The sequence below is a fragment of the Dromiciops gliroides genome, chromosome 1 (genome assembly GCF_019393635.1).
Source record: "Dromiciops gliroides isolate mDroGli1 chromosome 1, mDroGli1.pri, whole genome shotgun sequence".
In the NCBI taxonomy this organism is placed as follows: Eukaryota; Metazoa; Chordata; class Mammalia; order Microbiotheria; family Microbiotheriidae; genus Dromiciops; species Dromiciops gliroides.
Window position 1 is genome coordinate 460,747,552 of NC_057861.1, and position 25,529 is coordinate 460,773,080.

The 25,529-nt window shown below is 37.4% G+C and overlaps 1 protein-coding gene across 1 annotated transcript in view; it reads left to right on the forward strand.

Annotated features, from left to right (window-relative positions):
• LOC122726181 (leucyl and cystinyl aminopeptidase) overlaps window positions 1–25,529 on the forward strand; it is a 131,661-nt gene that overhangs the window by 46,826 nt on the left and 59,306 nt on the right. Inside the window, exons 2-5 of the mRNA XM_043963732.1 lie at window positions 13,535–14,375; window positions 15,066–15,204; window positions 22,871–23,002; window positions 24,787–24,907. Coding sequence (XP_043819667.1) covers window positions 13,535–14,375; window positions 15,066–15,204; window positions 22,871–23,002; window positions 24,787–24,907 — 1,233 coding nt within the window. The remainder of the gene's footprint in view (window positions 1–13,534; window positions 14,376–15,065; window positions 15,205–22,870; window positions 23,003–24,786; window positions 24,908–25,529) is intronic.

The following is a 25,529-nucleotide window of genomic DNA, read 5'->3' on the forward strand; positions in this document are numbered from 1 at the left end:
AAGAACTTTATTTCCCCGAGGTTTCCAGTTTCCAAGCCAGTGGTGATCTCCCAGCTTGAAAGAGATGTACCATGGATGCTGGGTATAGATGTTCTAAGAAAGGCCTCTCTAGTTCCCTTATCTCAGGAGGGTAGATGTGAAACCAAGGACTCTGCTCCAGAGCTGGATAATTGTATAGTAGAATCATTTAAGTGAAGAGTAATGAATTCGCTACAGCCTTAAAGCAGATTAATTAATGAACCAGTCAGATGGGACACATTATTATACATCAGAAAATTCATACTGCAGTGAAATTCTTTAAATATAACAAATGTAGAAAAGTCTTCGATTGTAACTCAGGTCTTATTATGTGCCAGAGAATTCACACTGGAGAAAAACCCCATAAATGTCACGAATGTGGGAAAACTGTTAGGCCCAGGAGGACTCTTACTGATCCTTACAGAATTCATACTGGAGAAAAGGACTGTAATTGTAATGAGTATGAGGAAGCCTTTTTCTTCAACTTGTACATCACATAATAGAAAGAAATCCTAAAAATGTGAGGAGTATGGGGAAGCCTTCAGAGAGGGGAAGCCTTAATGGACATCAGAAATTTTACATTGGAGAGAAAACCTATAAATGTAATGAATGTGGGAAAGCTTTCAGACAAAAGGGATGCCTTATTATATACATCAGGAAATTCATAAAGGCGGGAAATCCCAGAAATGTAATAATGTAATGAATGCTACCGAGACCTGTGAATTTTACCTCTACTCTGTGTGTGTGTGTGTGTGTGTGTGTGTGTGTGTGTGTGTGTGTGTGTGTGTGTGTGTGTGTATGTGTCCCTATTTCTCCTCTAACACTGCCAACCACTCCAGTGCTGGCTCTCACACCCGGACTGTTGCAACAGGCTGCTAGTAGGTCTGTCTACCTCAGGTCTCTTCCCATTTTAATCCATCCTCCATTTAGTCACCTGTGAGTGAGATTTTTCCCACCCCTTAGTTATAAGAGATTTAATTATGATAATAATCAGTATATCAACAAAAATTGTGATTTACTATATCTAGATATTTTATTCTATTTTATTAGTTGATTAAGTGAATAATAGAGCTAATCTCAATGTTAGATGGTTAGCCATTGTTGGATAGTTAGCCAGTGCTGGATGGTTAGCAAGGCTGTATGAGCATCAAGTCTTGCTAGAAAGTATCCCAAACCATCATCTGTCACTGCTATAAATCATCCTCTCCACCTTAGCATTTGGTGTTTAATAATTCTAGTTGGTAGATTGTGATTCTGATTAGCCATCCTATTCTGATTAGTAATCCGAAGTACCTTTTAGCTAACATCTATTATATCACAGTTGACAGATCATGGTATTCCCCAGTACTGGCAAAGCTAGTAGCTAGTAGCTAGAAAGCAAATTTTGGCTGATCAACCAATTTGAGAAGAAGTTTGTCTAGAATTTGTAAGCTCTGTGAGGGTAAACCCTGGTGAGACCCAAACTCGGGGTCTTTCAGGTCCTACCTCTGACTGACCGGCTTTATTGTAAGACCGGCCCTCTCTCAAAAAACCTATTTTCTTCAGTTTGAAGACTTTGTTGTGTCTTCCCTTCGTCGGACTTAGAAATTTTCAACACACCAAAGTGATTTTCATAAAGCACAGGTCATTACTATGTCATTACCCTACTCAATAAACTCTGACTCCCAATTGCCTCCAGAATCAAATATAAAATGCTTTGTTTGGCATTCAAAGCCCTTGATGACCTAACCCTCTCCCTTTCCAGTCTTCTTACACCTCTTTGATCCAGCGGCACTGGCCTCGTCACCATTCCACGAAAAAGACACATCTCTGGGTTCCTGGCATGTTTTTTGGCTCTCCCCATGCTTGGAATGCTCTCCCTCCTCAACTCAAGCTACTGACTTTTCTGGCTTCCTTTAATCCCATCTTCTACAGGAAGCCTTGCCCAAACCCTCTTAATTCTAGTGTCTTACCTCTGCTAATTATTTCCTGTTTATCTTGTATATTGTTTGTTCAGTCATTTCAGTCATGTCCAACTCTTTATGACCCCATTTGGTGCTTTCTTGGAAAAGATACTGTAGTGTGGTGTGTCATTTCCTTCTTTAACTCATTTTACAGATGAGAAAACTGAGGCAAACAGGGTTCACACATTGCCATGGGTCACACAGCGGTTGGATTTGAACTCGGGTCTTCCTGAGGACAAGCCCTGCATTTTATCCACTGTGCTACCTGGCTGCCTTTGTATATCTCTTCCTTTGCCTAAGTTTGTTTGCATATTGTCTCCCTTATTAGATTGTAAGCTCCTTGAGGGCAGAGATAGTCTTTGTCTCTTTTTGTATCATCCTCAGTGTTTAGAACAGTCCCTGAAACATAGTAGTTGCTTAATATTTATTTATCGATTGAGGGATATCCTTAATATAATCAGAAAAATCAATAGTTTTTAGAAAGCCTATAAATTTAATGAATGTGGGAAATTGTTTAGCTGGAGGAGACACCACTACATGCATCAGAAAGTTCATACTGGAGAAAAATCATAAAAATCTAATGAATGTGGGAAAACCTTCAGCCAGAAGGGAAGCCTTAATAAACATCAGAAAATTCATTCAGGAGAGAAATCCTATAAATGGAATGAGTGGGGAAAACCATCAGCCAGCTGGAACAATGTATATCAGAGGATTTATACAGGAAAAAACCTTATAAATGGCACAAATGTGGGCAAGCCTTGAGAGAGGATATACAACAGAATTAAGACTGGAGAGAAATTCTCTTAATGCAACAATATAGAAGAGACTTCTGCCACAAGACATCCTTTATTTATCACAAGACATCAAAATGTAGAGAAACACACTGAAGTTAATGAACGTGGGAATGCTTCTTGCTCAGAGAAGAATAAATTACTGAACACTGAACCATAGAATTAGAATTATAATATTTAGAGTTAGAAGTAACCTTAGCAATCTTGCGGTCTAGCTCTTTAATCTTACAGATGATGGTGCTATTGAGCAGGGAAGTACGAGTGTCTACTTTGGGTCTCAAGACCAGACTTCAGTAGGTCTGTTGTCTCTTTCCTGAAAACTGCATCTGTTTTAACGGAGCAGGAAACCACGTTGCTTTTTTGGCCTGCCCTCTCAGACCGTTGGCTAATTGAGATTATCTTCCACCCAAGCCCCCATGACTCTTAACTGATAAACAGTAGTCAAACCAACCTCCATCGTGTCAGTATGAAGTTGATTTTTTAAAACCCTGTCCCAGCCATCCTGTGTGTTCTGTAGCTCTGTTATCTTTGTGCAGATCATTGATAAAAACAATGCAAACTTTTTGTGGGAAGGACTTTTAAAAAAAACTAAACAAAACAAACATGTATCCATAAGACCATAGACTTAGAGCCAGAAGGAACCTCACAGGACATCTAGTCTGACCCTCTTACTTTACTGATGGGGTGGTGGTTGTTTAATCATTTTCAATTGTGTCTGACTGTGACCCATTTGGGGGGTTTTCTTAGCTAGGATATTGGAGTGGTTTGCCATTTCCTTATCCAGATCATTTTATAGATGAGGAAACTGAGGCAAACAGGGTGAAGTGACTTGCCCAGGGTCACATTCTGAGGCTGGATTTGGACTCGGGTCTTCCTGACTCCAGGCCCATTGCTCTATCCACTGCACCACCTAGTTGCTGATGAGGTACTAAGGCCTAAAGAGGTTAAATGATTGCCCAAGGTTACACAGGTAGCAAGTAGCAGAGCCATGATTTGACTCCTAAGACAGTGCTCTTTCCACTGTATTATTATAGTAGATGATTAAGAAGTGCTTGTTGAATGACAAGCCAGTTACTGATCCCTAGGACACTCCACTGAAGACTTCCTGCTAAATTGAAATCAACCAGTTGAGTATAACAACAACACATCAGGTGCTCTATCCACTGCACTCCCCAATTGCCTTTTGAGGCTGGTCACCCAAGGGGTTCCAATCGCATCTAGTCGAAATGTCATTTAGGCTGAATCTCTCCATCATTTCCATAAGAATGAAATGAGATCATTTATTAAAGGCTTTGCTGTAATCTAGGTTAATTCTGTAGCATTCTGCTTATTCATCAGTTTAATAACTTCTTTAAGAGATGTAATGTTAGTCTGCCATGACCTGTTCTTGATTAATCTATGTTCAATTTTTGCAATTAACTCTTTATTTTCTAGATATTTACTATCTCATTAATAATGCATTCTATAATTTTGAAGGATAATATTTGCTCTTTCCCAATCCTCAAGTTATTCTCTTATATCAGAGACAGTGACTCAACAATCATTTAATTCCCTTTTTAGTTTTTATCCTAATTTTTATAAGCATTTGTTATCTCCCACCTACTAAGAAAAGAAAAAGAAAACCCTCATAACCAAGATGCATAGTCTAGCAAAACAATTTCCCATATGGCCCAATCCAAAAATGTTTGTCTCCTACTGCATTTTAAGTCCATCTTCTCTTGAGCAGGAGGTGGGGGATGATTCATAGTCATTTTCAGTCCACTGGAAGCATGGTTTATCATTTCATTGATGAGAGTTTCAGGCTTTCAAAGTTACTTTTTTCCTCTCTAATATTGTTGTTCATTTATAAATTATTCCAGCTCTAATCACTTTACTCTGCATCAAGCTATTCTCAGTTTTCTCTGAAACTATCCATTTCACTATTTCATATGGTATCCTCCTCCTCCTCCTCCTCCTCCTCCTCCTCATCAGCCTAATGAGCGTTTATATTGTGCTTAAAGGTTTGTAAAGTACTTTACATATACTTGGGTCTTCACACCAATCCTGTGGGGTGGGTGCTGCTATTATTTCCACTTCACAGATTAAGAAACTGAAGTAGAGAGAGGATGACTTACCCAGGTTTACATAGCTAGCAAATGTCTAAGGGAGGACTTGAATTCAGTTCTTCTTGACTCTGAGTTTGGCACTCTATCAGTTGTGCCACCTAGCTGCCAACAATATATTCTATCACATTCATATTCCATAATTTAGCCATTCCACAATAGGCTGGACACCCCCTTTGTTTCCGCTTTTTAGTTACTACAAACATATATTAAATATAGGTCTTTTCATTTTTTATTTCTTTGGGGATATAGATCTAGTAGGGATATATTTCTGGGTCAGATTTTGGTGTATGCTTATTTTTTTGTTGTTTTTGGTTGTGGTTTTTTTTTTTTTTTTGGTGAGGCAGTTGGGGTTAAGTGACTTGCCCAGGGTCACACAGCTAGTGAGTGTTAAGTGTCTGAGGTCAGATTTGAACTCAGGTCCTCCTGACTCCAAGGCCAGTGCTCTATTCACTGCGCCACCTAGCTGCCCCTGTATGCTTACTTTTTCTAAGCCCCTTCAACATTTGTAATTTTCCTCTTTTTCTATCTTTGTCCATTTGATGGGTATGAGAAGAAATCTCATAATTGCTTTGATTTGAATTCTCTAATTATTAATGACTTGAAGCAATTGTGTATGGTGCTTGAAGCTGGGATTTCTTCCTTTGAAAACTGTTCGTGGGGCAGCTAAGTAGCACAGTGGATAGAGCACCAGCCCTGGATTCAGGAGGACCTGAGTTCAAATCTGGCCTCAGACCCTTGACACTTACAAGCTGTGTGACCCTGGGCAAGTCACTTAACCCCAATTGCCTCCCCAAACCCCCCCCCGTCCCCCAAAAAGAAACAAACAAAAAACCTGCTCGTATCCCTTTTGTCTCAATACCTGAGGATGTAGTTCATCTGGGTGAGATGACTAATTCATTAAGGGATGAGTTTACTTATGTATCTTTAAAATAATTTTTGTTCCAAATTTAACAAATATTAAATAAAATGTGCATTTTCATACACATAGTAGAACTGAAAAGAGAATCATACATGAAACTGGATCTCTGTTGTATACAACTTATTTTTCTTTTAGAATATGTAAGAATTTTTACATGTAACTTTCAGCAAAAAAAAAAAGAGATTAAAGAGATAAGTTTGCTATACATCTTTTCTCCTGCTCTTGCCAGTTAATCTCTAGAACATCCAATGATCCTCACTTGACCCATTTCTAAAGGGAGATGTGTACCTCTGGCTTTTCATGATGAGCAGTTTATATGTATTCACACAGATAAAGCCATTATTTAATCTGCAAATGCTTTATAAAAAGCATGAACCGTATGGGTCTCATGTTTTGTACTTGTAGGAATTTGCAACTTTCGGCTTTTTGTGGTGGATTTTGAGGTATCTATTTTTAAAAAGAATTCCTCATTTTCTTTGGTAGAAAAAGAAAAAGGCAGGAGTGATGCCTTTTATGGTGTAGTAGAGAGCATCCTGGTCTTAGGACCTGGGCTAAAGCCCCAACCATGTTGTTTACTTCTTAGTCTTGTGCAACTTGTAATTTACTTAACTGTGCGTCCTCAGGCCAGTCACTTCCCATTTGTGGGCCCTAGTTTCCTTCTCTCTAAAATAAGGGGGTTGGTTTAGATGATTTGTGAGCTCTTTTCTAGCTCTCTAAATTTTGTGACTTCTTTCCTGAGTCATCATCAACTATTGGCCCCATTATTGAGATCAAGGAATGTAATTGCCACTTTTTTGGTATTTATCCACAGTGTGAAAGGGCAGCTAGATGGCAGAGTGGGCAAAGTGCCCAGTCTGAAGTCAGAAAGACTCATTTCCTGAATTCAAATCCAGCCTCAGAAACTTAATATATGTGTGACCATGGGCAAGTCACTTAACCCTGTTTGGCTCATTTCCCCATCTGTAAAAGGAGCTGGAAAAGGAAATGACAGATCACTCTAGCATCTCTGCCAAGAAAAGCCCAAATGGGGTCATGAAGAGTCAGATAAGACCTAGATGACTGAACAACAAAGGAACAACACAGTCTGAAAATCATGAGGTCATCTTCAAGTTTTTCTAGCCTGGGAATATCGTCTTTGGGAGAATTACTTTGAAGTGGCTGAAAACTGCCTCACACATAAGAATTTAAATTGTAATCTTTATGAAGGCTAAGGACTGCCATTTTTCATCTTCGTAACCACAGTGGCTTGTACTGTACCCTGTACATATTAGGTGCTTAATAAATATTTGAATTGAAAGGAATTTGTTGAGTCAACTATCAACTCTTTCTTTAGCTGAACAATTCTTAACCTTCTTTATGTCATAGACTTCTCTGGCAAGGCTGATAAATCCTATGGACTTCTCAGAATAATGGTTTTTAGCGTATAAAATAAAATACGTAGGATTACAAAAGAAACCTGTTATATTGAAATAAAGATATAATTTTTCTACCCATTCAAGTTTATTGAATCTCTGCTTTAGTTATATGTATATGATGGCCTTTCATTATGCTAGAAATATTTTTAAAGGATCTCTTTGTATATATGACTTTATTTAGCTTGTAATTTAGTTTTTGCAACGAGTCACTTGTTAATCTTCTAATATGCCAATTTCACTATCTTAAGGTTGAAGTTCATAACCAAATAATGGATAAGTTTAATGTGAAGACATCAATATCCTTTGATCTGTTATTCTATAATGCCCACCTTTAGGGAAGGAAAAATATCTTCTAAAGAGAATAACCCTTACAGTACTTCACTTGATACTATTAATTAAATCATTAAAAACATAATAGTAAGGAAAATATGAGAAAACTTTTTTTTAAATCCACTAAATTTCTTTCACTGGAAAATCATTTTCTTAATCAAAACTGATTTTCATGTGTTTTTTTTCCCCCAAATGGGTGGGGGTTTTTTGGGTTTTTTTGGGTTTTTTTAGTGAGGCAATTGGGGTTAAGTGACTTGCCCAGGGTCACACAGCTAGTAAGTGTTAAGTGTCTGAGGCTGGATTTGAACTCAGGTACTCCTGACTCCAGGGCCGGTGCTCTATCCACTGAGCCATCGATCCCCCCCCCCCAAATGGGTGTTTATGTACATATTTGCATGTATGTATGGATATGTAGTAGTGTGTGATAGGCTGCATGCTGTGGTGGGAAGAGTGCTGGATCTGGTGTCAGCAGCCAGAGTTGGGGTCGTGGCACTGCCACCCAGGATATGTGTGCCTTGGCCAACACCCTATCTGGACCTCAGTTCCTCAAGGAAATGGCAAGCCACTCCAGTACCTTTGCCAAGAAAAGCCCAAATGGGGTCACACAGAGTCGGACAAAATTGAAACAACTGAAGAACAACAACAAATTTGGGGAAGGTGGCATGGTTTTATGACAGGGAAACTCAGAAAAGGAAGGACTTGGGGCGGCTAGGTGGCGCAGTGGATAAAGCACCGGCCCTGGATTCAGGAGTTTCTGAGTTCAAATCCGGCCTCAGACACTTGACACTTAGTAGCTGTGTGACCTTGGGCAAGTCACTTAAGCCCCATTGCCTTACAAAAAAAAAAAAAAAAAGGAAGGACTTGAGCTGAGTCTTGAAGGAAGCTGGAGGCAGCCTGCAATAGGGGACTCCTGAAGTTTCTTGATATCATCAGACTTATGATTTAGTAATATCAATTTGGCAGGTGTGAGGGGTACATTAGAGAGGGAGGGACCGGATGCAAGGAGAACAATTAGGCTATGGCATTGGTCCACATGAGAGGTACTGTGGACTTGGACTAGGGAGATTGTGGTATGAATACAAGGAATGAGCTCGTATATTACCAGGAATCAGCATTATATGTAATAGGGATATGCTTACTTTCCAGTAAGACAGTTGACCACTCTGAGAGCTGGGCTTCATGGAATAGGTTATAGGATGTGTAATTTTTAATGGGGGTTGGGGAGCAATGAGGAGAAGGAAACCCTGCGTGAAGCATACCAGTATGGGAGAGCAGAGGTAGCATGAGGGCCCCAGCAACTATCAAAGAAGGGAAGCATGAGAAATATTAAAAGGAAGAAGGATAAAGAACAGAATTTGGTGGGGGGAGAGAGGGCGGTCATCTGCCCAGTCTTGTTCAATCTAAGCTATTTGACTTTCCTTATAGATGGCAGCAAGTGTACCTAAAAAGTACAATTTTTCCTCTCCCACTCTATGTTTTACCAATTGACTCAACCTGGGGGTAGATATTCTCCTCCCCCCCCCTTTTTTTTTGGTGGGGCAATGAGGGTTAAGTGACTTGCCCAAGGTCACACAGCTAGTGTCAGGTGTCTGAGGCTGGATTTGAACTCAGGTTGTCCTGAATCCAGGGCCAGTGCTTTATCCACTGTGCCACCTAGCTGCCCCTGCGGGGTAGATATTCTCATTAGAGCCTTTGGTGAAGTGCTGTCGTTCAAATTTGTGGTGAAAGATTCATCAGATTAGTTCAACAAGTGTTTATACATTACCAACTGTAAATACTATACCAGGTGCTGGTGATTCAGCTGTAAATAAGAATGGTCCTGTTGTGCCCTGCTCTCTAGAAAACTAGCAATGATTTTTGCCTACTCTTTGGTATTTTATTTTGCATAACTTAACTACTTTGGTGCTGTTGAAATAAAGACATTTCCCTCCATTGCCATTACTAGCTCATTTGGTGTTGACCAACTATGTACAGATCCTATAGCTTCATTTTCCAGATGAGGAAACTGAAGTGAGAGAAAGAAAGTGATTGTCACAGTCACAGTGAGTTAATAATGACAAAGCTGCAGCCAGAATCCAGGTTTCCTCGCTCCTGGTCCTGTGCTTTTACTATGCTTATATCATAAGAGTTGTAGGACATGACCTGGAATTTGAAGACTGGATCACTCATATATAAGGGAATAAAAATTTCAAGGCAGAGAATACATATGGCATGTGTGTGGGAAAAAATATGACCTAGGGTTTATGCCAGGAGTCAGAGCCATTGATGACCTAGATGTGATGCATTCTCCCTTTCCTTGTCCTACTTCAGTACCCCCATCCATCCCTTCCCATATCTTTGCCTCATTGGGTTCTAGAGATTTGGGTACCAAGGTCCTTTCTCTACCCACCTGACCCCCCTTGTTGGAAACCTACCAGCAATCTCTGGTTTCCCTAATCAACAGCAGGTTGATTATGCTCTACGTCCAGGATGCCCCATGGAGTCCCTAGGTCATTCATAAAGGGGAGAAAATATGCCCTTTTCTCTCAAGGGGCTCACATTCTAATCTGGAAGACAACATGCAGAAAATTTTAGACATACAAGACACATACAAAATTAGATGGAAGGTAATCTCAGAGAGGAAGGCACTACTTGTGAGGAGGACTGGGTAAGGCTCCTGTGGAAGGTACGATTTGAACTGAGTTTTGAAGGAAACTAGGGAAGCCACTATTGTGGACAAGGAGCAGTAAGAAAGTGTGGGTGGATTAGAATAGAACATGTAGGGAGAACAGCACAAGAAGAATGTTAGGACAGACTACTGCCCTTTCAGAGCTCTTATTCCCAAAGCACACCCTGCTTCAGAGCCCTGGTATTCTTGGCACGCCTTGTCTTCTCCCTTCTTTTTTCTTCCTCTTCTTCTTTCCCTTCCTCCTCGTAGGCACTCCCTGCCTCTCTCCCTTCCCATTCCCAACGGAGGCACAGGGAGCTCCTTCCACCTCATTCCTAGGATGCTTCTTCCACTCCCATTTCAGAACAAGGTGGGGAACAAATCCTATAATTCATATTTTTAAAAATCTACAATGTAAAAAATATAAGAGGGAGAGTCATTTCAGAAACCCATTTTGAAATAGTAATGGATAAAATGAAATAAATTAAAGTATATAAAAATATATCCAGTGAATTAAAGCACTTGGAAAAATATACAGAAGACACGAAGTAACAGTTATGGAAATTGAAAAACAATATATAGAATGAATTGAAGCCTCAAAGAACAGCCGTACTGAAACTAAATGAAGATCAAGAGATAATAAGAGACAAAATTGAAGAACAAATCCAAGGAACATGAGAAAAAAAGGGTTGGGGTGGGGGAAGGAAACCAACTAAGGTATGTAGGTGAAAGTTACTGAGTCCCTTAAAGACAAAACAGATTACAAACAGTAGAGTAATTGGATTACAGAAGAAACAGAAAAAAAAGTGTGTGTGTGTGTGTGTGTGTGTGTGTGTGTGTGTGTGTGTGTGTAGACTGGACATTGCATTTGAAGCGTTATTCTACAAGTGGATTACAGAGGATACCAGCTGAGGGAAAGAATAATTTTGATTTCCCTAAGATAAATCATAAAGCTACATAATTATGAAAACAAAGAAAATGGTTCTCTAAATACAGAAATACCAACTAGAGCAACATCAGATTTTTTAAAAAGGAAAATGTCAAAGATGAATAAAAATACACAAAGGTCTTAATTACATGTATTGTAAATTCTACCATATTTTGAGAACAGAAGAGCTAATTTGCAAAACCAGCTGGAAGGTGAAGGAATTTATCAACAAAAGTACATGACTAAAAGAGACAGCATAGCACTGTCAATCGAGACCTCCAAGCTAGAAAGACTTGAGTTCAGGTCCTGCCTCTGACACATACTTGCTAGGTTACCCTAGGCAAGTCACTAAACCTCTAGGTTCCTTAGGCAACTCCGACAGTAAGTTTCAACTAAGTTGCCAAACTGCACTGGTCAAGGGAGCTTCCTCACCTTCCTCACCTGTGCCTACCCACAACTAAAGGTATCTTTACAAGGAAAAGAGAAAATATAGATTGATAAGTCACTTTAAAAAGTATATGTTAATAGGGCAGCTAGGTGGCGCAGTGATAGAGCACCGGCCCTGGAGTCAGGAGTACCTGAGTTCAAATCTGGCATCAGACACTTGACACTTACTAGCTGTGTGAACCTGGGCAAGTCGCTTAACCCTCATTGCCCTTCAAAAAAAAAAAAAGCAATTAGATTCTAGAATGAAAGTTCTTTCAACTGAAGTAATTTCATTATTAGCATATTATTCCTTGCTGTTTTCCATTCTGCTAAATAAATGCATTTTAAATACATAATATACTTTTTTTGTATTTTATTTATTTATTTTTTCCGTTACATGTAAAGATAGTTCTCAACTTTTGTTTATACAAGCTTTCCAATTTCAGATTTTTCTCCCTTCCTCCCCTCCCTTAGCCCTCCCCTAGACAGCAGGTAATCTGATATGGGTTTTATATATATATATATATATATATATGTGTGTGTGTGTGTGTGTGTGTGTATTTATATATATAATAACATCAAACATATTTCTGCATTAGTCATGTTATAAGAGAAAAATCAGAGCAATGAGGAAAAACCTCAAAATAGAAAAACAACAACACCAAAAACAAAAGAAATAGTATGGTTCATTCAGCATCTATACTCCACAGGTCTTTTTTTTTTTTTTCCTGGATTTGGAAATACTCCTCCATCATGAGTTACCTGGAATCCTTCTGTACCATTGTATTGGTGATCAACACACAATGTTGATGATACTGTGTACAATGTTCTTCTGGTTCTGCTCATCTCACTCATCATCAGTCCACCCAAGACCCTCCAGGTTTCTCTGAACTCCTCCTGCTCATCGTTTCTTACAGCACAATAGTATTCCATTGTATTCATATACCACAACTTGTCCAGCCATTCCCCAATTGATGGGCATCCCCTCAACTTCCAATTCCTTGCCACAACGTAAAGAGCAGCTATAAATATCTTTGTGCATGTGGGTCCTTCTCCCCTTTCTATGATCTCTTTGGGAAAAAAAGACCCAAAAGTGGTATTGCTGGGTCAAAGGGTATGCACAGCTTCACAGCCCTCTGAGCATAATTCCAAATTGCTCTCCAGGATGGTTGGATCAGTTCACAGCTCCACCAACAATGCATTAGTGCTCCAATTTTTCCACAGCTTCTCCAACATTTATTATTTTCCTTTTTTGTCATTTTAGCCAATCTAATAGGTGTCAGGTGGTACCTCAGAGTTGTTTTAATTTGCATCTCTCTAATCATTAGTGATTTAGAGCATTTTTTCATATGGAATAGATAGCTTTGATTTCTTCATCAGAAAACTGCCTGTTCATATCCTTTGACCATTTCTCAATTGGGGAATGACTTGGATTCTTTTTTTTTTTTTTTTAAGTGAGGCAATTGGGTTTAAGTGACTTGCCCAGGGTCACACAGCTAGTAAGTGTTAAGTGTCTGAGGCCAGATTTGAAATCAGGTACTCCTGACTCCAGGGCCGGTGCTCTATCCACTGTGCCATCTAGCTGCCCCAGACTTGGATTCTTATAAATTTGATTTAGTTCCCTATATATTTTAGAAATGAGGCCTTTATCAGAAGTACTGGCCATAAAAATTGTTTCCCAGCTTTCTGCCTCCCTTCTAATTTTGGATGCATTGCTTCTGTTTGTACAAAAACTTTTTAATTTAATGTAATCAAAATCATCGATTTTGCATTTCATAATATTCTCTATCTCTTGTTTGGTCATAAACTGTTTTCCTTTCCAAAGATCTGATAGGTAGACTATTCCTTTCTCTCCTAATTTTCCTATGGTATCACCTCTTATGTCTAAATCATGTATCCATTTTGACCTTATTTTAGTATAAGGTGTAAGATGTTGGTCTTTGCCTAATTTCTGCCATCCTATCTTCCAGTTCATAATATACTTTTAAAAACACTTTATTTTTATTTTTTAGATCGGCTTCAGCTCCCCAGGAACATGATTGAAAACAGCATGTTTGAGGAAGAGCCGGATGTGGTGGATTTAGCCAAAGAACCTTGTTTACATCCCCTGGAACCGGATGAGGTAGAATATGAGCCTCGAGGTTCAAGACTGCTTGTTCGTGGTCTTGGGGAACATGAGATGGATGACGATGAAGAGGATTATGAGTCATCTGCAAAACTGCTGGGCATGTCTTTCATGAACAGAAGCTCAGGTCTTCGGAATAACATAACTGGCTATAGACAGGGTCCTGATGGGGTCTGTTCACTGCCTTCTGCAAGGACCATGCTAGTTTGTACTTTTGTCCTTGTGGTCGCTATTTCTGTAATAATGGTGATTTACCTTCTTCCCCGGTGTACCTTTACCAAAGAAGGCTGCCATAAAAAAAATCAGTCCATCGCATTAATACAACCTATTGCAAGTAATGGGAAGCTGTTTCCCTGGGCACAGATTAGACTTCCCCAAAACATAATGCCATTACGATATGAACTCACCATATACCCAAACCTCACCACAATGGAATTCAGTGGTTCTGTGGAGATACAGATTCAGGTCCTTAAGGTCACTCAGAATATTATTCTTCATAGCTCTGGGCTTAATATCTCCAAAGTATTCCTTACTTCAGTACTTTCAAAGCAAGAGAAACAAGTTGAATACTTGGAATATAAATTTCATGAACAAATTGCAATTATATCACCTGAAGCACTTTTGGAAGGACACAACTACACCCTGAAGATAGACTACTCTGCAAATATATCCAACAACTACTATGGATTTTATGGAATGACATATGAAGATAAAAATAATGAGAAAAAGTATGTAGCTCTCTTCAGTTCTTTTGTTCAGTGATCTGTTGTTATTTCTGAGACTTGCTTATTGTCGGTTGGATCAAAGATACTAAATGCAGCTGTTTGCTTTGGTGGTTGCATGGAAGAATAATGGATGGAACACATTCTTCCTCATTTGGTATCAAAGTTTTGAACATATGTTTGAAAATGGGTAGAGCTTTAATGACAAACAGAGCATACTTTTCTCTGACATTTAGATCTGTCTTTGCAGTGTTTAATTTTTAGCTTCCTTGGAAGATAAATCGAATGTATTTGATCTCTGACTCCTTTTGGAGAGAGAGGTTAAGACATACAGAAAACTAAATTCCCATCATCCAATACTCCCTCCCAGTGACCTAACTTTTTTCTTTTAAATTGGAGGGGGAAGAAAGAAGACCCAAGAAAGAAAATAGTTGCAAGCTAAAAATTAAACACTGCATTGTAGTGAGGTTTGGGTAGGAGATAGAGAAAAGTTTTTTTTTTTTTAATTTATCTCAGGAAAAAGGAAAATAGATCAGTGTGTATAATTTGAACCTTGAGATTTTTGGTTCTTGATTTTAAAATTCACTGTTAAAAATAAGTTTTCCATTGATGAAGTCAGAGTGGCACATGCTGGCTAGTGGCACCTGATTGTTCTTTTGTTTGCAATTTTTTCATACATTTTTTATGTTCTTTTAGGTACTTTGCAGCAACTCAGTTTGAACCTCTTGCCGCAAGGTTGGCTTTTCCCTGTTTTGATGAACCAGCATTTAAAGCAACGTTTCTCATCAAGATTGTGAGGGAGGAACAATATACAGCTTTGTCAAATATGCCCAAGGTAATGTTTTGTTCCTTGAATGTAAACACTTTTTTATGAATCTTTCTCAGTGGTTTTATCTCAGCTGTGGCAAATATAGCACATGTTCGATTAGATGAGATAGAATGACTTAAAGTGACTTAGTATTGTTTGTACTCTTGCTTAGAAAACCTTTTAAGACATTTTAAATGTTTGCAGGAAGATTAGTGGTTGGTAAACCTATAGAAAATGAAAATCAGGGGAGGAAGTCATTTTTTAAATGTATTTTGTTCATTTGGTTATCAATTTGACAAAAAAACTGATTTTGACCTATATCTTAACACTGTGCCATAAGCTTTAGTGAATTCTGGTTAGATGAGAGACTTAAAATATCTTTTAAAAATTATTTTAAAAGGTGGAAATCTGCCTTAGAATAATGTACTTCTTTTAGTTGTGAAGGAGGTAGTGCTTTTTTTTTCTTTTTTAACACACAGAAGGAATTATTAGAGACAGGGAAAATGACGGATTACAAAAATTTTGAATGGTAAAAAATATTTTAAAAGAAGAAAAAGTTATTTATGACATGACAAAACCATTAAAATGCTACATAGAATTGTTTAAAACCCCAATCCATAATAAATAATAAAAAGAATAAATTTTCAAAAGAATAAAAACATCGTTAATAATCATTTGAAAAATGCTTAACCTCACTTATAGCTAGAGATATAAATAAAAACAATTGAAGTATTATCTCATTCCTATCAAATTGGCAAAAAATAATTAAAATTAATGAAATGTAATGTTTGCAAAAGCATGTCAACACAGGAGCACTCATTTATTGCTAGTGGAGTTGCAAACTTATAGACTATAAGAACAGTAATCTAATACCACATAGTAAAAGTTATAAAAACAGTCATGCCTTTTGAGTCATTAATTCATTTGTTGGGAATATAACCTAAAAGCATTATTGAAAATATCAATGAAAAAAATTTGTACAAAGTTTTTTTTTTTAATAGCATTATTTGTAAGGTTAGGAGGAATCTAAAATCAAAAACGAGTATAGGGAACATGAAAAAAAATCTGAAATAATTTTTTGAATAATACAAGGTGAAAAAAGCAGAATCATAACAGAAATACATCCTTAATAATTGTTATGCAAGTTGAAAAATGAATGAAAATGATTGAACAAAGAATCCTAATGCAGACTTACAAAGATGCGCTAAAAAGTTATGGCATTTTGAGTTGAAATGAATTAAAATGTAAATAGTTAAGAAGCAAATTTGATTTATCATATTGACATTCAATATTAAGTTGTAACCAATGCTTAAAAAAATAAATATATTTTGGGATGAGCTGAGGGAGGCCAGCCAGAGTCAGTGGGTCTGTTCCAAGAGAGATATCTAATATACTTGAATGAATGGGTGATAAGACCAATATAGAATAATACAGAATTTGTCACACCAATTTTTAACTAGTTTTTACTATCTATATGTTTGCCTTTATTGATGAAATGCTCTTTGTACTTGTCAGAATAGCCAGATCTGTTTTATCATAAATTTGGTGCTAATAATTCAACTATCATCTAGAATTGCGGCATCATTATATTTGTATATTGGCACAAGTGATCTCAGCAATGATTACATTACCTAAAAGTTGATTGGTTGAGCTTCTTTTAAAACACAGGGCACCTTGAGCCTAATTTGCCACTCTGGATCATAATAGAGTGGCCCAGGGCTGCATTGGCATCCAAGCTTGAGCAAAGTAGAACCAGAAATCATCCAATTGTTAGTAACATGAGATTAGAGAAGAAACTACATCAGGTATCTCAAGCTTACTAAAGCATAGAAGGGACCAGTTGCAACCTTATGGGAGACTGGACAAAGGGGTGTCTGGCTCCTACCCATCACCGTCTATGGCACTGGGTCTGCCAGTCCTACACCCTTTACCCTTGGACCTCTGCTGCACTATTTTTCTTTTTGCCTTAGTGGGAGGTGGGAAGACTGTTTTGAATAGTTTTAGATGTTGTTCTGGGTAGTCCTTAGACATCTTGGGCAACTGCTTTCTAGCATGGGATAGAGAGCAGAGTAAAGACTTTTCTCCTATCAATTAAATAGAATGATGTAACTAAGAGCCTATATCTATCTATCAATCTATCTGTTGATTGAAAGGCAATTAGATTGTCCAAATCTTTGAGTGCTTTTTTTTCCCTTAGAGTATATGTTCTTGATATTTATACTCATAGTCAGTAATAGAACCCTAGGTAATCCAAAATAAAAAATTTATCTACTAAGAAGATACCCTCTTAGAAGCAGAAACTGAGGCACATAGAGGTTAAGTTACTTGCTGAAGGTCACAGTAAGTGTCTGAGGTGGTATTTGAACCTAGGTCTTCTTGACTCCAAGTCTAATGCTTTCTTTACTGCACCATACCTGTCTGTCTCTCCATCTCTCTTTTTTTGTCTCCATCTCTGTCAAATGAAATAACTAACAATTTCTTGACTTGCCTTAATTATAATTTCATCCTTAGAAAGGTGGAGAAACTGGGGGCAGCTAGGTGGCGCAGTGGATAGAGCACTGGCCCTGGAGTCAGGAGGACCTGAGTTCAAATCTGGCCTCAGACACTTAACACTTACTAGCTGTGTGACCTTAGGCAAGTCACTTAACCCCAATTGCCTCACTAAAAAAAAAAAAGAAAGAAAGAAAGGTGGAGAAACTAATAAGAGGAAATTCTGTTCTAGATCTCATGCTCATCAATAGAAAGTTATTGCTAGGGTGGGAATGATGAAAAACTTATAGATAAATGACCATTCTATCTTAGAGTTGAGGATAGAGAAAAAAAGTTGGCAATAATTTGACTTTTTTTAGGCTAATTCAAATCAAAAGGCATTTAAGTGCTTACAGTATGCTAAGTAGTGACCTGCCAATCTAGCTTTTGGAAGGGCAGATTTTTGAAAAATTCTTTTTTTTTTAAATTATGAACTTGCCAAACATAAGGGTGAATGTTTTAATATTTAATATGTACAGAATAGAAAACAGATTGTTCATGAAATTAATAAACCAATACTATCTTATTTACATTTGGGGGCTTTTTAGAAATTAATAAACATTTTCATTTTGGGACTTTTAAAAGTATAGATTAACATATAGTGCCAACACGGTCCTGTTTGTGCCTTTTTTTCTTTTTTTAGTGAGGCAATTGGGGTTAAGTGACTTGCCCAGGGTCACACAGCTAGTAAGTAAGTGTCAAGTGTCTGAGGCCGGATTTGAACTTAGGTCCTCCTGAATCCAGGGCCAATGCTCTATCCAGTGAGCCACCTAGCTGCCCTGTGCCTTTTTTTTCTAAAAGTGCCCATTTCAGGAGAGGATAAGTAGGATCTCATGGCTTGAAATTTTATAGGAAAAGTCATCCCAGGATGGAAGCCTTTTAATGAAATTCTGATGACACAAAAAGAAACAGTTCCACTAAGGAGAAATAAGCAAAGTTATTTAAGGAGCTCATTGTGGGTGTACAGGGAACCCATCAACCAACCTATTTTTTTTAACCAGCATATTTACTTTTATTAGTCAGTCAAAGGGCATGTAGTTTAAAGCAAAGACCGATGAACTAGCCAAGTAAGAAGAGTAGCCAGATATATTTCCTCCATAGCCTGGGGCACTTCATCCTAAATATACCATTAGTAATGAAAATGGATATACATGTTGATCACACTTAAGGGCTGTACACATAATGAATGCATGTGACAACAGATCAGACATGTAGAGTAGCATACTTGAACATTATATGTATGGTGAAGGGTACAAGTAGGTGAGGGAAAATATCCTGGGAACGTATACAGCTAAGCCAAAAATTTGGAGAAATACACATGCAGGTCATGTGTGTAATCAGGTGACATTTAAAAAATTATTATTTTTATTTTCCCGTCCAAATTCTCTTTTTCCCTACCCTCCTGACCCCACCCATTGATAAGGCAAGAAATATGACATGAATATGCAAAACATAGCCCTGACTCTTCTTACTTACCTTGGATATAAAATTCCTATTGGCCATTTTTGTTCTGTCCATCCTTGGCATGGAAACAGAAACAAATGAAAGATTGAACAGTTTTCCTTTCTCTCCATCTAGTTATCATCATTTTGTCCACTATGAGCAACAGCCTACTCCCTTCTTTGAAAAAAAAAATGCCTCCTCTTTGTTATCCCACCTCTTTTTTTCTCACCAACCTCAGCTCATTCAGTGTTTACATGTTCCTGATCCTACTTTTTTCTTTTTGTTTTTGTTTTTTTTTTTGTGAGGCAATTGGGGTTAAGTGACTTGCCCAGGGTCACACAGCTAGTAAGTGTTAAGTGTCTGAGGCTGGCTTTGAACTCAGGTACTCCTGACTCTAGGGCCGGTGCTCTATCCACTGCACCACCTAGCTGCCCCCATGATCCTATTTTTAAAAGATTGTGACACACTTTTATATTTATGTTCTTGCTATCTGCCCTTATTTCCATCTTCTCTCTGGGTCTTTAAAAAATCTAAGTTGGGGATCTTTTCTTAAAATGATAAATAGTATTTACCTAAAACCAAGAACAAGCATTATCTGTAATGAGGATAAACTAGAAGCCTTCCCAGTAAGATCAGGGATGAAGCAAGATTGTCTCTTATTACCATTATAATTCAGCATTGTACTATAAATATTAGATATAGCGATAAGACAAGAAAAATAAATGGAAGGAATAAGCATAAGTATTGAGAAAACAAAACTTATGAATTTTTGTTAAATAGTGAGTTCTTTTTCCAGTAGCTGGGATATTAGGTTTTTTCAAACATTAGGTTACTGTACTCATTGCATTTTTTCCTCTGAAAACTGCCTTTTCATATGGTATGATCATTTATCAATTGGGAATTTGACTTGATTCCCTATATATTTGAGAAATGAAACCTTTATTAGAGGGATTTGCTATTAAAAATTTTTCCCCAAGTTTCCTGCTTTTCTTCCCATTTTGGCTACATTGGCTTTCTTTGTACAAAAATATATCAAATTTTATGTAATCAAAATTATCCATTTTACGGCCTGTGAACCTTTTTACTTTTATTTGGTCATGAACTCTTCCCTGTTCATAGATTTGATATGTATTTTTTTCCATGTTCCCTTAATTTGCTTAAGATATCACCCTTTATGTTTAAATAATGTACCCATTTTGACCTTATCTTTGTATACTATGCAAGATGTTGGTCTATGCTTAGTTTCTGCCAGATGACTTTCTAGGTTTTTTTGGCTATCTTTGATAAGTATAAGTCATGACAGACCAGAGCACAGGCCAGGGGAATGTAGAACATGCCTTTCCTTAAATCATACCACCTGGGACTTCCTGAAGCTTGTGCCCCGAAAGTGGTGCCCCACTTTAAGAAGGAGTTAAAAGTCAAGAAATAGGCTGGAAAAATGAGCAGACAGAAAAAATGTGGACACTAGAAAGTTTCTTTGATGACAAGGAAGATCAAAATACACCCTCAGAAGAAGATAACAAAGTCAAAGCTCCTACATCCAAAGCTTCCAAGAAAAATGTGAATTGATCTCAGGTCATGGAAGTGCTCAAAAAAGACTTTGAAGATAATATAAAAGAGGTATAAGAAAAAATGGAAAGAGAAATGAGAGTGATGAAGGAGGAACATGAAAAAGAAGTCAGGAGAATCATAAAAAGGTAAACAGGAAAAAGATATCATAAGGGATATTAAAAAGGTAAATGTTCTCATTAATAGGGCAGGTGGATGGAGTATTTTAGACAGAGGACACAAGTGTGAGTTGAATAGGAAGGAATGATATCTTTAAAAAAATAAAATTAAGGGGTGAGAGAGGAATGTACTAGGAGAAAGGGGAAGTGGAATGGGTTAAAGTATCTCACATAAAAGAAGCAAGAAAAAGTTTATGGAGTGGAGGGGAAGATGGGGGAGGTGCTGGGGAGTGAGTGAGCCTTACTCTCATCAGAATTGGCTCAAAGAGGGAATAATGTACACTCACAAGTGTATGGAGTAATCTTTTTAACCCTGCAGGACAGTAGGAGGGAAAGGGGATAAGGGGGAGGGGTGAAATAAAGGAGGGCAGATTGGGGGACGGGACAGTCAAAAGCAAAACACTTTTGAGGAGGGATAGGGTGAAAGAAGATAGAAAATAGAGTAAATGTCATGGGAAGGGAATAGGATGGAGGGAAACACAGCAATAGTAACTGAAAAAAATTTTGAAGCAGAGGCAAGAGCAATGTAAGATGATGATGACTGATTGATGATAATTGGATGAAGATGAGGATTGATTGATGATGATGGTAAAATGTATGGTACTTTGCTGGGCTATTGTGAAGAAAATTCTTTGTCAGGTATAAGGTACTATATAAATGTTATCTATTACTGTTGTTGCAAGGATCAACATCATGGGGCAGCTAGGTAGCGCAGTGGATAAAGCACCGCAGTGGATAAAGCACTGGTCCTGGATTCAGAAGGACCTGAGTTCAAAACCAGCCTCAGGCACTTGACACTTACTAGCTGTGTGATCTTGGGCAAGTCACTTAACCCTCACTGCCCTGCAAAAAACAAAAACAAAAAAACAAAAAACAAAAGAATCAACATCATGGGTTTACTGTAAGGAAACCCCTCTTTAAAGTACTATATAAATGTAGTTTACTATTAAAAAAATCATGAGCAGGATGCTATCAGAAAAATCTGGAAAGACCTACATGAGTTGATACAAAGTGAAATGTACTGTATACAAAATAACAGCAATATTGAAAGATGATGTGCTGTGAATGACTTGGTTATTTTCAGCAATGCCATGATCCAAGACAACTCTGAAGGACTTATGAAAAATGCAATCCATCTACAGAGAAAGAACTGATGGTATCTGAATACAGATTGAAGCATAATTTTTTCATTAGTTTCTTTATCTGAAGTTTTGTTTTTGTCTGTTTTCCTTCACAATCTGGCCAATGTGGAAATGTTTTGCGTGACTACTCATGTATAACTTATATTGAATTGCTTGAGTTCTTGTTGCGGGGGAGGGAGGAAGAGAATTTGGAACACAAAGTTTTAAAAAATTGATGCCAAAATTTGTTTTTATATGTAATTTGAGAAAATAAAAATTCTAAATATAAGAGAAAAAAAGATAAGCATAAGTCACTTCACCCAGGTGAACTACATCCTGAGGTCTTGACCAAACTGGCAGATATAATTGTTGAATCATTGTCAGCAATTTTGGAAAATCATGGAGGGGTACCACAGAATTAGTATTGGACAAATATTGCTTCTCTTTAGCCAGTGAACTTGATTTTGATTCCTAGTAAAATTCTAGAATGTATTATTAAATGAATAGTTTAGAAACATTTAGAAAAATGAAGCATTTAGAAACGGGAAACAAAGATTGCTAAGAACCAGCATGGCTTTAACAAGAAGAGGTTATTCCAAACTAATATAATTTCCTCTGTGTGAAGGAGAACAGGGGTTACTAGATATATAGTTTCTCACACTGTTCCTGTGTAAAAGATGGAAATATGTGGGCTAAACTCTGACATACATGGTAATTCTGTATGGTTGAATGGCAAGGCTCAAAAAATAACGGCAAAGCAAAGATTCCTAATCTACTCCACTAGAAGCTCTGTCTACTACATCATCTCACTGCCACTACAGTCATATTTTCTGATAGCTATAATGTTCCCCCCTCCCCCCCTTTTTTTGGTAGAAGTCATCTATTCAAATGGAAGGCAATCTTATTAAGGATGAATTTTTTGAGAGTGTGAAAATGAGTACATATCTAGTTGCCTTCATTGTGGGAGAATTGAAGAATATGACCCAAGAGACCAATGGAACTCTGGTATGTTATTTCATTTATACCTTTAAGCCTGTTTTACTTGAATGCAGATGAATGAATTGTTAAGAATTCTAATTGTTTCTTATGTCCTAAACACTCTACTTTGTGCTTATTATTATCTAAACAGACTGAGATAGACTTTATCTAGTAATCAGAAATAAACAATTTAAAGGTCATCTGATATAGATAATTGATTAAAAGAGAAACTTGGTAGACTATGATAATATTTCATAGAAAATACACAGTGAATCAACCTGTCTCTCTGTCTCTACATAGAGAAAAACAGGAGGCAGTTATTAATTATGATTCTCTTTACACTTCTTTTATAAAGACTAATCATTTATTTAAATTTAAGATCTACTTTTATTTCCTATTAGTGCCTGTTACATAGTGATAGTTTATTTGCATTCCTTCTAAAAGTGCTGAATCAATCCTTTCACAGGCTGATGCTGTAGTGAAGGTGTAGAGTTTTTCTTTAGCTAATCACTTGACTATCCTTTATCATAAAGTTTTAAAACCATTCATTAGTTAGCTAATTTACTATTAAATTGTAAACCTAAGCACCATCCCAACACATATAGCTAGCTAGATTTTGGTTTCTTATTTAAGGAAAAAAAAAGAATTATTACACCCCAGCACAACTTCAACCTGATCTTTTTCTACATAATGTGTAGGACACTGCTATTTGAGATAGGTCTGAAGTATATGAATGTGCATACATGTGTACATTTGTCTGTATTTAAATATGTATATGTCTTCCTCACCCCTCATAACCGTACATTTAGCAAGTTTTGTCAATTTTACTTCTACACATCTCTCACATCTGACTCCTTTTTACTCTTTGCTACCTCCCTCCTCCGTCACTTCTTTTCTGGATTACTGCAAAAGCTTATTTTTTGACCTCCTGCCTTTAAGTCGTTCTCCACTCTAATTTGTCATGTACATATGCACATGCATGCACATATTCTCTTTCATCAGTACTTAATACCTGTAGGGCCAAATAAATACAAACTCTTCTGTTTAACATTTCAAGCCAAATTTACCTTCTTGTTCTTCTCCATACATGACCCATACATACATCTGCCATCTATACACCTTTGTAAAAGTTGTCCCCCCCCCCAAGCACCTCTACCTCGTAGAATCCCTAGTTTCCATCAAAGTTCATATTGAATGCTGCCTTCTACATGAGACCTTTCCTGCAAATGTGTCCTTCCCCATCCCCACCCAATTACTTTATACTTATTTCACATATGCCTGTTTTGTATGTATCTTGTATCCCTGGATAGGAGGGACTGTTTTCATTTTTAATCCCTGTATTAGCATAGTGTTCGACACATAGTGGGTGCTTAATAAATGCTTGTTGATTGTTTTCCTGATTTCCCTCAGTTACTAGTGCTCCCACCCCCAAATCACTGAGCATTTCTTTTCTATGTATATATCCTATATTTGCCCATCTTTGAACAAATTATATCCTGTAGTAGAGTTAGGCTCCTTAAAGGTAGGAACTGTCTCTTAGTTCTGTCCCTGTTACCAATAGTTGACACTAATTGATGATACAACCCCTGACAGGTTTTATGGATGAAGAGCCTGTGGTCAGAGTCTTGGGAAGGGAAGTGGGACCAGAGGTTGGGACTAGAATCCAGGTCTCATCTTGAGAAGAGTGCTTTCTTCAGTACAGGGCAGTTTCTTTTGAACTTGTACACTTGATCTATAAATCTCAATTCCTTTTCACTCTAGTTATTTTTGAATTTTTGTTGTAAATAGCATATCCTGTTATTTGGTTTTAGGTTTCCATTTACACTGTGCCACAGAAGATTGACCAAGTCAGACCTGCTCTTGATACAGCCGTGAAGCTTCTTGAATTTTATCAGCACTATTTTGAAATCAATTACCCTCTTCAGAAATTAGGTAAAAATGTCATCTTATTTCCCTTGCCTTCTTTTAGGTTTACAACATTAATTTATCAGGGAGCTACCTTTGGGTCATATGTATCTTTTTTTTTTTTTTTTAGTGAGGCAATTGGGGTTAAGTGACTTGCCCAGGGTCATACAGCTAGTAAGTGTTAAGTGTCTGAGGCCGGATTTGAACTCAGGTACTCCTGACTCCAGGGCCAGTGCTCTATCCACTGCACCACTTAGGGTCATATGTATCTTAAGAAAAAATATGACAGAAGTAGTGTTCACATGAAAATGGTTTCTAAATAACTTTTAGTCATTATGATATAGGTTGATTTTATGCCACAACTGAGATACTTGGAAATTTGAAGAACTGTGGTGATAGAGGTATACATGTGCATATATGTGTGTATGTATATGTTTGTGTGTATATATACATATATGTGTATATATATACATATACACATATAATATGGCTCTATATGGATACACACAGCAATTTGAAGCCATAAACTGAACTTTGAGACAAAAATTCATTTACCGAAAATTGCTCCAGTAAGTAATTAAAATGTTAACATGTAATGCTAGTAGTTCTCCAACAAGGAGAACTTATTGATAGAGCTTCATAGTGGTTG